The sequence below is a fragment of the Populus euphratica genome, unplaced genomic scaffold (genome assembly GCF_000495115.2).
Source record: "Populus euphratica unplaced genomic scaffold, PopEup_1.0 scaffold220.1, whole genome shotgun sequence".
NCBI lineage: Eukaryota > Viridiplantae > Streptophyta > Magnoliopsida > Malpighiales > Salicaceae > Populus > Populus euphratica.
Window position 1 is genome coordinate 132387 of NW_011500103.1, and position 16125 is coordinate 148511.

The following is a 16125-nucleotide window of genomic DNA, read 5'->3' on the forward strand; positions in this document are numbered from 1 at the left end:
CACTTGATATTTGCAACGAGAAGACCATGAAGACAAGGGTTCTTGATGTTTCCCAGTAGCCGTTTTGAATCTAGCAAAGAAAACAATTTCAAAGATCAACTGTCGATAATTCAAGATTCTGTAACACACCAATTAGCTGAAGTATTTATATATTATCATGTTACTTCTTCGTTAAAGCATTTTTTCAAGTTATTTCCCAGAAATCAACTCCCCGGGCTATTTTAGATAAATATTTGTACATATTTTACCAGCACGTGCTACCAGCATTTACAAGCACACAAGGATGCCCATCTGGAAGCCTAAATTATTTGCAAAAGCACACATTTTGCAATCCTAACAATACCCAAGAAAGTGAATTTAGTAGTTTATAACTTACAGTAAAAGCACACATATAGAATGGGCACACAACTTACTTATTTGTGTGTAAATTATATGTCATTGTATAAGTGTTTATTATCAAGTTAGAGTTAAGTTAGGTCAGTTAGGATAGTGTTACTGAAAGAGAATAGATTGAAAGAAAATTTATATATTACAAAATTCATAATAAAATCTCTTGTTCTAAAATATTAAAAAATTGATGTGTCCAAACTTTTATATATTGTGAAATATGCAAATTTTATTAAGTATAAATCTTGTAGGCTTGGTATAAACCCAATAGCTTCAAAATCATCCTAATGGATGAGTATGGTTGAGACTTAGTGAGAAAGTTGAGACTTGGTGCAAATCTTGTTCTAGAGCCACAGATAAGTCAATCAACTATACGATGAGTTTACAGAACATGTATAAGATTACTCGCTTCTGGATGAGGAAAGTTGCATAGATTCTAGATTTGATTGATTACCAACGGTGGAAAAAAAATCACTTAGAATTTATTTTTGTTGTGTATATTGAAGAGTGTCATAACCTAATTTTTTGATTTTTTTTATTTATAAAAATTGATAAAAACCAAGTAAAAATAAAATAAATAAAGAGTGAATTAAAATTTGGGTTAAGGGCAACTTGATTAGAAGTTTAAAGATTTAATTAAACTCTTGATTAGTTTAATTAATTAAATAAAGAGGCTTAATTAGAAAATTAATAAGTTTGAGGACTTAATTAAACTTTGATTTAATTAATTAAATAAATTCAGAGACTTAATTGAAAGTAATCCAAGGGTAAAATTAAAAATTTATTTGATTAAGGGACCCAATTAATACATTTCAAAACACAAGGGACCAAACTACAATCTGTCATTTGTCATGCCAAATGACGTCGTTTCGGGTCATACTATTCATCATTTGTTAGCTGAAGACCGATTCAACAGGGGAGAAAATCCGGCAGATCATTCCAGCAAATCACGGCCACGGCATCACGATCTCTTGCCCATAATCCCGGTCTTGGAGGAGACGGTTTTTGAAGTTTTCTGGCCTTATAAAAGGCAGGGAAAAAACCTAGAACGAGAGGAGAGGGGGGCATAAAAAACTGGAGCAAAACGCAGAGAAAAAAACCAGAGAATAAGGACCCGAAAACCAAAGAATAAAAACAAAAGCATTGACCAGAGCACGCCTTCGCCATCGTCTTCTTCATCAAGCTTCAGCACCAAAGAAAAAGAGGAGGCCACGAGTGGAGAACCAGAAGAGAGAGAGAGAGAGAGAAAGAGCAGGAGAGAAGAGAATTGGAAACAGAAGACGAAGGGAACAAAATCGGAGGAAGGAAGCACGACCCGAAGTCCTCCATCGCCGCGTCTCTGCTTCCCTGCGCCCAGGTAATCCATGCTTGCTCCTTTCGTTTTCTTTAATTCACTAAAATGAGGAGCAGTGCACTGGCGAAGGTAATTAATTGCCTTCGCCCAGTGCATCCTGCTGGCGGAAGCCCAGCCGGGCCACCGGCGGTGGGCCGGGGGCGGGGCGGGCGGGGCTAGCCCCAGCCATATGGGCTGAGCTGGGCCCAGCCAAAAAAATAAGATACATGCTGGGCTGGGCTCGGCCCAGCCCAAAATATATAAAATTTAAAAAATTGGAAAACAAAAAAATAAAAAAAGGTAGAAAAAATTAAAAAATATATATGCACAAATAAAAAATAATGTAAATTTATTGGTTTATTCACTGACGCCAGAGTCAGGAATAAAAATACTGGTTTAAATTTATATTATTTTTATTTGTTGTATTTTATCTTATTTTCTAGAAAAATAAAAAAAAATATGCATGTGTAAAAAAAAAAATTTACTTTTATTTATTTATTCACTGATGTCAGAGTCAAGAATAAAAAGAAAAAGGGATGATTTAAATTTATTTATTTTGATACCTATGTAATATTTACCAATGCTAGAGTTGGAAATATCTGTAGTTGAATATTCACTTGCGCCAGAGTCAGGAATATTACATACAAACAATTATAGTATAAACCAACAAAAAAATATTGGCAATTAAGGATAAAGATTAGCAATGCAGCCTGCCTTAGGTAAGACTTTTAAGGGATGATAATATCTTCCCTTTTACGTAATCAGTCTTGGACCATAAAAAGTACATAAAAAATATGCATACAAAAATAAAATAAAGTAAAGTAAATTTATTGGTTTATTCACTAACGCTAGAGTCAGGAATAAAATAATGATGTAAATTTATTTTATTTTATTATATTTTACTTTTATTTAGTTACATAAAAAATATGTATGCATGAATAAAAATAATGTAAATTTATTGGTTTATTCACCGACATCAGAGTCAGGAATAAAAATACTAGTTCAAATTTATATTATTTTTATTCTTTGTATTTTATTTTATTTAGCTAGAAAAATAAATAAAAATATGTGCATGTGTAAAAATAAATTTATTTGATTTGTTTATTCACTGACGCCAGAGTCAGAAATAAAAAATATTGATTTAGATTTATTTTGTTTCTATAGCTGCGTTCCTATTTACCAACGCCAAAGTTGGAAATATCCGTAGTTAAATATTCATTGGCGCCAGAGTCAGGGATATTATAAGCAAATTATCATAGCGCAAACTAATAAACATTTAGTAATTTAACACGAAACTAGCAATGCAACCTGCTTTAGGCAGGACGTTTAAGGAGTGATAATATCTTCCCTTTTACGTAACCAATCCCGAGCCATTGAATCTTTGTTGACCAGTTAGGGTTCCTAGTGACCATAATACTAGGTGGCGACTCCTTAAACAAGACATTTTTCCCCTAAAAGAACAGGATGCCAAAAATCCGTTCTTTCCAAAGATATAAAAAAAATTTAAGGTCGTCGCAATGTCGGGTGCGACAAAGAGAAAACAAAACTTTTCTTTTGTAGTTGCAGCAGAACACACTACTTTATTCATTTTCAATACGATTATTTATACAATAAGAAAAAACAGAATTGCAAGATATTCTCCCAGGATATCTGATTTTCTATTACATGGAATAAAAATAGCCATTAGACTAGTAACAAGAAACAAACTCTAATACTGTAAACAAACTCAGATTCTGCTGAGATTTTATTTTGCTTCTAGAATCATTCTTGGTCAACAATTCTCCTCCTTGACTCTAAAACTGCGAACTTCCAACTTCTATCTCAAATACTCAAACTTGAGCTTAGGAAGTGCTTTTGTTAAGATGTCTGCATGTTGTTCCTCTATTTTGCAGTAGAGCAGCTTTACTTCTCCTTCTTGTTGAACTTCTCTTAAAAAGAAAAATTTAATATTGAAATGTTTTGTTCTGCCATGAAATACAGGATTATTTGAGATTGATATTACAGCTTGGTTGTCCACAAACAGTTGTGTGCTTTCACTTTTCTTCAGATTCAAATCTGCCAATAATTTCCTAATCCAAACTGCTTGGTTTATAGAGGCAGTGGTAGCAACGTATTCAGCTTCTGCTGTAGATTGAGCAACATTTTCTTGTTTCTTTGAGCTCCATGAAAAAACACCTAAACCAAAGCTAAAGCAATAACCAAAGGTGCTTCTCAAGTCATCAATGTTTCCTGCCCAATCACTATTAGAGTAGCCATGAAGATTGAATTTTCCAACTTGACTGAATTTGATCCCATAATCAGCTGTACCTTTTATATATCTGAGGATTCTCTTTGCTGCTTTAAAATGAATTTCACTTGCACAATGCATATATCTAGATAATAGACTTACAGCATACATAATGTCTAGTCTAGTTGCTGTCAAATACATTAGACAACCTATTAGGCTTCTATATAGCTTTTCATCCACTTTTCCAGCTCCATCTTCCTTGCAGAACCTCTCTTTTTGATTCATTAGTATTGAAGTTGGCTTGCATTGTTCCATGTTGAACTTCTTGAGAATTTCCTTTGCATATTTATGCTGACATAGAAATATTTCATTTTGTTTTTGAAATATTTGCATGCCAAAAAAGAATGCTATCCCTCCAAGGTCTGTCATTTCAAAAACAGACTTCATCTTTTCTTTGAACTTGTCAATTTGCTCTCTACAGTTTCTTGTTATCAACAAATCATCAACATAAAGAGATACAACAAATATGTGTCCTTCAACTCCTTTTACGTAAAGAGTAGATTCACTTAGACTTCTTATAAAGTTTAAGTTTTGCAAGTAAGCATCATTTCTGTTATACCAGCTTTTTGGGGCTTGCTTTAAGCCGTATAAGGCTTTTTTTAGTTGATATATCTGATTCTCTTGTCCTGCAATAGAAAAACCTTCAGGTTGTTCAACAAATATTTCTTCCTCCAAGTAACCATTTAAAAAAGCTGACTTTACATCTATTTGATGTAAAGTCCAGCTTTTTTGTGCAGCAAGTGCCAGCAACATCCTTATTGTATCCATCCTTGCAACAGGAGCAAATGTTTCAGAAAAATCCACCCCAAACATCTGAGCATATCCCTTGACAACCAGCCTTGCCTTATATTTATTCACAAAACCATCAGTATTCAATTTGGTCCTAAAAATCCATTTAACTCCTATGGCTTTTTTGTGTTAAGGTCTGTCCACCAATTCCCACGTTTGATTCTTTTCAATCATCTTTAGCTCCTCCTTCATTGCATCTAACCATTTCTGATTAGTTGCAACTTCTTCATAATTTGCAGGTTCTATTGCAACAACATTGCATCTTTGATAGATGTCAGCAAAAGTTCTGGTTCCTTTCACAGGTACATCATCTATTTCATTCTTCTAATTTTGATCTTCAATTTGTTTTTCATCTTTCCAATCCCAGCTGTCAGATTCGAAAAACTGAAAATCCCTACTGATGATTACTTTATTTCTTTGAGGTATATAGATTCTGTAGGCTTTTGCAACAGCATTGTAGCCTACAAAAATCCCAGCTTCAGCTTTCTTGTCCAGCTTGTCTCTCTTATTTTGAGGAATATAAGAGAAACATAAACAACTAAATATCTTCAGATTAATTAGCTTTGGTTTGTAGCCAAACCAAGCTTCAAATGGAGTCCTTGTTTGTAGGGCTTTTGTTGGCAATCTATTCAATAAAAATACTGATGTATTAGCTGCCTTAGCCTAGAATTTCTTAGGCAGTCCTTTATCATGTAGAAAGCATCTCGTCATCTCCATCACTGTTCTGTTTTTTCTTTCCACAACACCATTTTGTTGTGGAGAATATGGTGCTATTAGTTGGTGTTCAATGCTTGCATCTTCACAAAATCTGTTAAATTTTTCAGAAGTGTATTCAGTTCCATTATCGGATCTGATTACCTGAATTTTGCTATTGCTTTGAGTTTCAATCCATGCTTTGAACTTTCCAAATATGTTGGCAACTTCAGCTTTGAATTTCATAAAGTAAATCCAACACATTCTGGAATAATCATCAATAAAGACAACATAATACTTACTGCCATTTAGAGATGATGTGTTCATTGGTCCTCCAACATTTGTGTGAATTAGTTGCAACTTCTGTGTAGCTCTTCAGGCTTTGCTTTGTTGAAATGAAAGTCTTGACAGCTTTCCATATTGACAGGCAGCACAGATTGGAAGGCCTTTTTCTAATTTGAGCAAGCCTTTCACCATGTTGTTCTTTTCTATGAAAAATAATGCTTCATAACAATAATGTCCCATTCTCTTGTGCCAAAGCAATGAATTATTGACTTCCTTGTGTACAGCAGCTTGCTCTTCTTTAAAATCCAGCACAAAATTTTTGCCTTTCATTTGAATATTGAAGACTTTTATACCCTCAGCATCTTCAATCACACAACTTTTATCTTCAAATAGCACTTTATAACCTTTGTCCAGCAACTGGGAAACACTTAACAAGTTTTGATTAATTTCAGGAACATATAGTACATCTGAAATTAATTTAAAACCTGTGTGTTTCAATGGCTACTATTCCTTTGCCTTCTACTTTCAAGTGAATTCCATTTCCAATCATGACTATGGAAATAATATTTTTATCAAGCTCTGTGAAGAGCTTTCCATTATAAGTTATATGATTTGTACAGCCGCTATCGATGAGCTAATTTTTAGTGAATTTATTTATGGCTAAACATGATACCACAAACAAATGCTCCTCCTGATGTTGATCATCGGCAACTCTGGCTTCAGTTTGTTGTTATTGAGTCTTACATATCTTTTCCATGTGCCCTAACTGACCACACTTAAAACAACATGCATTAGGACTCCACTAGCATTTATTCTGAGGATGATTGTTTTTTTTGCAGTGAGGGCAAGGAGGAAAGCTTTGAATGTTGCTGGTTTTATTGTTTCTGGTGTTGAATGCAGAACCTCCAAACTTGTTGTTCTGTTTTTTTTTTTTTTGTTCTTACCATCATGGTTGTTTTGAGACTTGACAAAGAATGCACCCTCTACAGTTTTTTCTTGCCTCATCAGCCTCCTTTGCTCTTGTGCTTGTAGTGCATTTAACAACTCTACCAAGGTAATGCTTGACAGATCTTTAGAATTTTCTAAAGATGAGATTATTGTCTCAAACTTCTCTGGAATTGTTACTAGAATTTTTTGAATAATTCTAGAATCAGAAAAATCAGTGCCAAGAAGTCTTACATTGTTAACAATGCTAAGAAGTTTGTTAAAATATTCCTTAATTGTTTCTGATTCTTTCATCTTTTGTAACTCAAACTCTCGGATTAAGTTTAGCACCTGCATCCTTTTGATTCTCTCATTTCCTTGGTATTCTCCTTTTAGAAAATCTCAGATTTCCTTTGCTGTTTTGAGAGTCATTATTCTGTAAAAAATAGTGGGTAAGAGTGTTGCAAACAGAGTTGCTTTTGCTTTCGATGTTCTCTACTTCTTCTCTCTATGATTTTTTATTAGTGCAACTGTTGGATTGTCTGACAGAGTTGGCACTTCATATACTTGTTCAACTGCTTCCCATAGATCATTAGCATCAAGATAGGCTTCCATTCTAATAGCCCATACTTGATAATTGATCCCATCAAATACTGGAGGTGCAACTGCAGTAAATGGCATTTCTGAGTTCATACTGGATGTGTTGTGTTTAGATGAAAAGTATTTGAAGGTTGTGTTTAGGCTCTCTCAATCTCACAAGTGTTTGAAGGTTGTGTTTAGGATCTCTCAATCTCACAAGTCCATCAAGAAAATTTGCTCTGATACCAATTTGTTGTGTCTATTGAAGAGAAAACAAAACTTTTCTTTTGTAGTTGCAGCAGAACACACTACTTTATTCATTTTCAATATGATTATTTATACAATAAGGAAAAATAGAATTGCAAGATATTCTCCCAGGATATCTATTTTCTGTTACATGGAATAAAAATAGCCATTAGACTAGTAACAAGAAACAAACTCTAATACCGTAAACAAACTCAGATTCTGCTAAGATTTTATTTTGCTTCTACAATCATTCTTGGTCAACAATTTTGCATGAGTCAATACTAAAAAGACATACTTGTTGTATATTCGTGAGCTAACTGGCTTGAGCTTTTATGGGTGGTATTGACCAAATGTGTGGTGTCCTTGATAAAATGGGCTTTCTCATTATTCAGAATGATGGATTTGAACTGGATAAGAAAGTGGTAGTCATTGCAGACACAAGTAGAAAACAAGACCATGATCCTGCTGCAACCAAGTATATCAGTTAAAAGTTCTCTGTATCATGTTGATCATTGCCTGAGCTAATTGGATTGTTTTCTAACTCATTTTATATGTGATCTTAGTCTGTTTGATTCAATGATTGCTTTTTGCCTACCTGATCGGAGGAATCACCAGGAAATAGCTACCCAGTATGCTAAGAACCTAACAAAATAAAGGGAAAGAATTAAGGATTTACTATCTAGTTCAAGGAATCCTAAATGATGTTGAAGTAAACAATAGTCAACAAGGAATTAGCATGCAACAACTAACCATCCGAAATCATTAATTACTGGTATATATCATCAATGCCCTCTAACTAAAATTATTAGGAATTATCATATCAACTAACACAAACTAAAACAAATTAAAGTGAATGATAACAGGATTTGTTATAAACCAAAATTTTTAAAAAATAAGAATACCATAATTATAGGAAGAGATCCAAAATATTCAATTTTTATTCATTCAAGACTCCACTTTCTAAAAACTATTACAACCCTTTATATAGAAATACAAAAAAAAAAAACTTATTGATATTGAATAGAAAAATAAAAAAAATTTCCATTCAAATAACAAAACTAGAAAAACCTAAAAATATTGAATTGGAAAATAAAAATAGAAAAAATAAAATCAATTAAAAAATTATTTATTCTCCAAAAAAAATCATGCATCAATCTCCGTTGATTGAAAAAAAATTGTACTCAAGTTCGGACCTTAGTCAAGAACCTTCCTCCATGAATATTGCTTGTGTGTGGTTCACCATATCCTAGCCCTCTAAGACTTTTTATATGAGTCACTCTATCATGCATCCCTTACACAAAACCTTGCGTAGGTTGCCCCATCATTATTCTCATTATCAGGATTTCAAGCAATAACAACCATTGCAGATAAAAATAACACAGTAGTTCTTAGGTGTTTTTTTGCCTAAAGGTAGCCTTATCATCCCCTCATAGGTCTTATTATTCCACAACCTATTATAATAATGGTTATTCAACAACACACATCAATTAACTATAAAAAATCACATCAATTAACTATCAAAAATCATTGAATTCTTATACATATCATCTACAGTCCAACCAAAACATCCAAGAATCAAGAGGCTCTAATACCAACAAACATAAATAAGAATGCAGGATAATATAGTTTGTTATAAGTCAAAACTTTAAAAGATAAAAAACATGAGACTTTCAAAAATGTTTAATTTTTATTTATTTAAGCCTTCATTTATCAAAATTATTACAACTCTTTATATAAAAATACTAAAAAAATCATATTAATGTTAAAAAATAAAAATAAATAGAAAAATTATTCCAATATTCAAATAAAAAAACTGAAAAAACCTAGAAATACATAATAGGAAAAGAAAATATAAAAAATAAATTAACTAAAAAAATATTTATGACCTGGATTGCACGAATTTATTCGATCAACTCGCCATCGTGTTTTTTTTTAACTCAATCCAGAACATTTCTCAAGTTTCTCAGATTGACTTACACACACACACAACCTCTAACCCTCCCATCTCTTCATTTTTATTAACTCGAACTCCTTTGTTTATTGCTCTTGTAGGGTCAAGCTGAGCTGAACCCTGAACTAAGCTAAAGTCCCGAGAAAACCGAGGAACTTCCCCCACACTTCCTCTCCTCTCCCTCCTCTCCTCTCAAAAACAAACCTCTTCTCTCTATTTCATTATCCAGCAATATGGATAGGCCACAAAGAATATCCACGAAAGAACCTCAAGTAATCCTCTCTCCATGCAGCAGTAGAAGTAGCACAAGCAGTGATTCAAACTCACCCGAATTTGAGTTCTGGATCCAAAACCCATCTTTCCCTCAACCAAATCTTGTTTCAGCTGATGAACTCTTTGTTGATGGCGCCGTCCTCCCTCTCCACCTCTTCCACCACCCCAACAACAACCATCACCCTGACCCTGACTCAACCGAACCCGAACCTCCCAACTCTCAAACTAACCCTGAACCCGAAATTTCACTAGCAAGCATAACCATGGAACCAACAACAAGTTCCAAGAGTTGGGAAGGTACAATATTCAAGAAAAGTCACAGGAAAACCTCAGCAGCTGCCAAGAAACAAGAAGAGAGAAATGAAGAAAATGACAAAAAGAGAGAGAAAAGGAGTCAAAATGGAGCGAGTTCAGCTGAGTTGAATATCAACATATGGCCATTTTCACGTAGTAGATCCGCAGGAAACAGTGTGCCAGGAATTTTTCTTATCCTGGGCTATGACCAAATAAATATAAATTGTTTTTCAATATTCATCGTTTAATAGACGCTCTGATTTTATGCCTTTTGTTTTTCATCACCTCATTAATAATTACATAGAACCTATACCGATGAGAGTTAAGCCAGTGACAAAAAATATGATAATTACTTGAAATATAATGAAATTCAATGGACTACTTATTTATTTATTTTTATTAATATAAATATCGGGATCATTTTATATGTACCTCGATTAATTCTTTAAATTCTAAAATTAACGATTATGTAAATCTTCAATGACCTTGAAATTTATGAGACTCAAACTAGTAACTTTTAAAAAATAAATCTAAAACCTGACCAATCAGACTATACTTCTCATGATTGATTGAGTATTTATTTGCTGCTATGAGATGAGGCTAAAGAGTAAAGAGCCAAAATTTAATTATTTTTTTATTAAAAATTAATTTTTTTGGTATGTTTTAGATCGTTTTGATGTATTGATTTTAAAAATAATTTTTAAAAAATAAAAAAATATATATTATTTTGATACATTTTAACAATGTAAAACATTTTAAAAAACAATCGAACCATGCTTCCAAACTTATTTTTTAATTTTATTTTTTAAAAATTAAAATTTTTAATGTTTTTTTAAGAATCAAATACATATAATAGAAAATCCTAATAGAATGCCAAGGCTAAGAAGCTCAATGTGAAGATAGAAGGCTAATAAGGAATAATGCAGACGGGACTATTTACATATACGGATTTGAAAAAAAATAAATAAAAAAGTTATACTTATAAGATAGGATATTAGGTTTTTTTAGGATCTATTTTTCTACCTGGGCAACAACCCACCTCAGTCTTCTATGCTCCTTAGCCCCTGAGTGTGACACGACCCAAGTTGTTACCCGGGGCTCTCGGAACCCGGAAGGTAAGTAGTGCCCCTTGTTCAAGGAGTAATTCAGCAGGGGAATCAAAATCAAGAAAGTCATGGCCAAGTAGCCTGGGTCGACCTGGAGTCCATTTGAGTCGGAGCCGCCCAGTATGGCAGGTTTGACGTGGAGGTGGTTCGGGCACGAAGAGTAGCTTCCCTGGGCCTGTGGTTCGGAGTTGTGAAAAAATGAGCAGTAAAGAAGAAGTTACCGAGCCTCGTCGCGGTTAAAACAAAGCTCATGACAATGGCAGCACTAATGGTGCTAAAGCAAAGGTTTTGAATAATGTCCTCGTTTGTATTGGATATAGAAATCAGTTGAGTTCTAGAAGTGATGAAAGTAGTGCTATTGGTGTCAACGGTGCTGACGGCAGTGGCGATGGCGCAACAAAAAAATGCTGATGTGACAAAAAATGCTGGTGGTGATAGTGGTGGTAGTATCACCACTAGCATTGGAAATGGTGGCAATCTTTTCAATTTACGTAGAGACTCTTTAGATATGGCAATTTAATTTCAACTGATCGTTACTCATCCAAACCAAAAGGGTGTGTTAATTTATTTTTTATATTTATAGAATATAAAACTCAATCTTGAAATATATATTTGTATTATATAAATATATATGTAGAATATAAATATTTGTATTAAAAAAACCACTGAATCATATAAAAAAAACCGTGTGATTTTTTTTTTCATTCAAATACAATTTTACAAAAACAACCACACTGCCTTACTAAACACATTCAAACATGCACTGGATTATTTTTCCCGTGAACTGTTCTTTCAATGGCCAAAGCTCGATGTTGGGATCCATAGAGATGCCTAATTATTTTATTTTTCCCGTGAACTGCACGTCGAGTTTACAGAACATGTAGCATGATAGCATATTCATCTCTTCCCTGTCTTATCTTTGTCTTTACATCACCTGTTTGTTTGTTATATGCGGATGTTATATGATGCATCGAATCACATGCAAGGAAGTCCATGGATACTTATTTGGCTCTCCAGAGTCCTGACATATATGATGATATTGACCGTGGGACTCGGCGCAACTTCGAGTCAAATAGACCTCGAACTGTGCTTTTTGAAGGTCCACCAGGTCTGTTCTCCTTTTCAGATCTTAGCAAAAATTATTGAGTGATCGATCTATATGAGAAATTTTCTTTGTTGTGTTAATTAGCCATGTTTCTTATTTGTCTTGCTGTAAGGGGCTTCGAACATGCCTAAGTCTGCCAGTCCAAAGCCTCTGTCAAACTGATTGGAGCTCTAAACTAGGTCTGAATATATGTGTTTGCTGTCCTTTGTGTACTCATCAGATAATTTACAAAAAAAACTACTTTTATTTCTTGTGGTCTTGGATAGAGTAGTTACATTCAACGAGTTAACCTCACTGTTAGGTTGTCATCTGTCAGCATTTCTCTCTGCATGCTTACTTCGCTTTAATTACGATCCTATATATTGAGAACTCTGACTAGCTGATGGAGTGGGCAGCTTACATAAAATTTGTGATCAATTTCAGGTTCAGGGAAGGCATCTTGTGCTCGTGTCAGTGCTACTCTATCTTGGAATAATTTTAAAATAAATATTTATTTTTTTAAACCATGAGGTGCAGGCTATATCCTTTCTGTTTCTACTATCTTTTTTCTCGTATCTTGAGATAATAATTCAACACTATATAATATTGCTAGTATATTTCTTAGTTTTCTTTTTTATTAAGGATTTAAATGTCAAAAAATACATGGCTAATCCCAAACCCAAACTCCTAACAATTCTCTTTTTGGTCCACAAACTCATTTTATTTTCTGCTAAAGGATATTGACTCTGTTTTATACTTTTCTTTGTTAGTAGGGGTCTTGTCCCTATGTTATTGATATTATTTTCTTTATGTTTCGCAAAAGTTGAAGATATTGAGATGAAGAAAACATGTTTTTTTATCTTTTTTATTTTAAAAAGATAAAAGTTTATTTAAAAATATTTTAAAAATAGATTTATTTTTGTATTTGTATTTGTATTTCTTCAATCAAACACATTTGTATCTTTTTTATATCTATCTCTTATATCCAAGAATACTAACCAAACACAACCTCTGTTTTTTCTTTATGTTATTGCTGAAGTTTATAATATCAGTTTGCAAATTCAGAGAGAGTGCAGTTGGTACACTAGTTAAAACATGCTGAAAATGTCGACTCATTTGTTAGAAGTTCCTTTTCCCAGATCGAATTTTGTAGGGCCCTGGAATTCTTGCTCGCTTTATTTCCTATTCGCTTTTTATTTATCTTGTACAGGTAGCATTTAAGATTGATGGGTTTGAACTGGATAAGAAAGTGGTAGTCATTGCTGCCACCAACAGAAAACATTCGGCCTAATCATCCTTCTCTGATCAGGTAAATCAGTGCAAAGATCTCTGTATCATGTTGATCATTGCCTGAGCCAATTGGAGTGTATTATGTGCGTTCTTAGTCGTGTTTGATTCAATGGTTACCTTTGGAGCACCTGATGGGCAAATCACCTCGAAAAAGCTGCCCAGAATGCTTAGCACCTAACAAAATCGGAATTAGAGGAATTTGCTAGAGCAACAGAGAAGCAAGCAATCAGATTGTTATGTGTTCATGCAGAAATTCTCATAAATGTGGTTTTGAGGTGGGGCTACAATCATTTTGGAAAGATTTTGGTCCAAGCGATGAGAGCATTCCTTCTGTACTAAGTTAAGCTGCTTCATTCTTTTTTCTTTCATTTTCCTTTGCAGTCATATTTGCTCTTGCTGTATTCAGCTATCTGGAAGAGATGTTGGAGACGTGTGTCAGCAGGCAGAACGATTATGGGCTTCAAATGCAACCAACTAACCATCTCTTGTCCTCACACATCGTATTGTTTACATGTCTTTGCATTCGCAGCATGATCGATAGATAATTCGAGAACAAGCAAGTAAAGATGGATAACAAGGAAGTCTTCCACCTCTGGAAGAATACACCAAAAAGCTCCATGAATTGAAGGAAGGTTCTAGCTAGCATTGTAGAGCAGAAAATTCAAGGTTCTAAGCATATCATCTCTACATGTTTCAGTCTTCCCCCCCTGGCAGAATACACCAACAAGCTCCATGAATTGAAGGAAGGCTCTACCTAGCATTGTAGGGCAGAAAATTCAAGGTTCTAAGCATCCCATCTCTATAAGTTTCAACCTCTCGCCTCTGGCAGAATACACCGAAAAGCACCTTGAATCGAAGGACGGCTCTAGCTAGCATTGCAGAACCGAAAATTCGAGGTTCTATTATGCACCCACAGAAACCTCAAGTGGATACATGCTAGAAAGATTGACAGAGGAATTGTAATTTCAATGTTATATAGCACAAACCCTAGGTATATCAACAGATGTATAGCATGCATACGAGTCCTAATAAATCAGCAGAAGGCCAATTTCAGATTTTTCCGTTGGAATTCAGTACTTAGGGTTTGCAAAACAGTAGTTAGGATACCACACCATCAAACATAACGCAAAGAAGCAATGGATGCAGATCTCTTTATTGCTCTGTCCATTCTTGACTTAAATATAGAGAAAACATCAAGCAGACATTTTTAATTGTTGAAAAGAAAAGAGAAGAAAACGGCAAGAAACGAGGGCCGACTCCAAAACAAATAGACTTCAAAAGAAGAAGTTGCATTGTAGCAAACTTAGCAGCAAAGCTCCTTCCCTGCATTAACCAATCACGACTCAGTGAGTTAATCAGTCAAAAAACATATAAAAGTCCCAAACTTTTTCATTGAGAGAGAATGAACTGTACCTTGACAAAATGGGCATGTCCCCCTCCTCTTCTCCAACTCGTTTCCTCTTTCTACTCGTTCCTTTCCCGGCCACAATCGAAGCAATCTGCAACTGAGTCTGCAACATCATTCTAGTCAACTCAGCCTCCAACTCCATCCTCCTTTTCTCTGCCTCCAACCTTGAAGCCTCTCTTGCCTTGATCATCTCCATCTCCGCAAGGTCCATTCTCGCCATTGACTCCGAGAAGACCCGGAAACTCGCTGCAAGATCAGCAAGTCTTGGAGGTGACTCGGAGCTTACGGAGTCAGAACTCAGTGGATTGTTAGAATCCTCGCTGTCCGAAGGGATTTCACCAGACACCATTCCAGCATCACAGGCATGCTTTAAACGGTTCTCCTCCTCCCGGTTCGGTCTGGCTCGATCGGCTGCGTCTGCCATTACCTTATCTTTGTTCTATTCTACCATGCTCTCCTACCATTATTATCACAGGGTCACTCATAAAGTGAAGATGCTGCCACGTCAGCTAACTTTGTTGCTAATGGGACCCACCAACATCTCGATGTCTCCTTACTTTGATGATTGAAAAGTAGTGAGTTGCCCAACCAAAGTAGTAAACCTAACTACAGTTAGATTTTTGTTCTTTCAGTTCATGGGAAATGGCAAGTACTTCAACTATGTAACAAAGTGAAAATAGAAATCACTTAAACTTGGTCACTGTCTTTAGTATCGTGGTTGAAATTGTTTTTTTATTTAAATAATATTAAATTAATTTAATTAATTTTCAATGTAAAATTATGAAAATTATTTTAAAAATATTAAATTAATATTTTATTTATCTAAATTTATGTGTGTGTTGTAGATTGATGTTAGTTAGCTAGCAATATGATCATAACTTGTTAAAAAATTGTTTGTGTCAAGGAGAGGTGTGGACTTTCATGTATGTATAACCATTAAAAAAAAAAAACCATGTGAGTGCGCAACAATTTAAATAGAAATCATCTCTAATTCAAGAATTTAAATCAATAATTTATATATTTTGTGATCTCTCATGGTTGGAGGTGAAATTTCAAGAAAAAATATAATAGATAAATAAATCCTTTATATGTTAAAAAAAGTTTAAACAATGAAAAAAATAAAAAATAAAAATTTTAAACTAAAACATGAGTGAAATATTAATTATTTCAAGTATCAAGTATTTAGACATTATTTA

General features: G+C 34.2%; 1 protein-coding gene and 1 pseudogene across 1 annotated transcript; one reads left to right on the top strand and one right to left on the bottom strand.

The window, feature by feature from the left end:
- The first annotated feature begins 1066 nt into the window (after positions 1-1066).
- Positions 1067-13522, top strand: LOC105109550 (uncharacterized; annotated as a pseudogene).
- Positions 13523-14642: 1120 nt separating this feature from the next.
- Positions 14643-15395, bottom strand: LOC105109524 (uncharacterized protein At4g22160-like). Its single transcript, XM_011004259.1, has 2 exons — positions 14935-15395; positions 14643-14844 (listed from the first exon to the last, which is right to left on the bottom strand). Exons 1-2 carry the CDS (start codon positions 15351-15353, stop codon positions 14796-14798), a joined length of 468 nt encoding a protein of 155 aa, XP_011002561.1. The 5' UTR covers positions 15354-15395; the 3' UTR covers positions 14643-14795.
- Between the last annotated feature and the right edge of the window lie 730 nt (positions 15396-16125).

What these genes read in the sequence shown, in the direction of transcription:
- LOC105109524 (XM_011004259.1), bottom strand. Translation starts at nt 15,353, where the DNA reads ATGGCAGACGCAGCCGATCGAGCCAGACCGAACCGGGAGGAGGAGAAC. An exon ending in GACATGCCCATTTTGTCAAG is followed by an intron (nt 14,845 to 14,934) that starts GTACAGTTCATT and finishes TGGTTAATGCAG; the next exon opens with GGAAGGAGCTTTGCTGCTAA.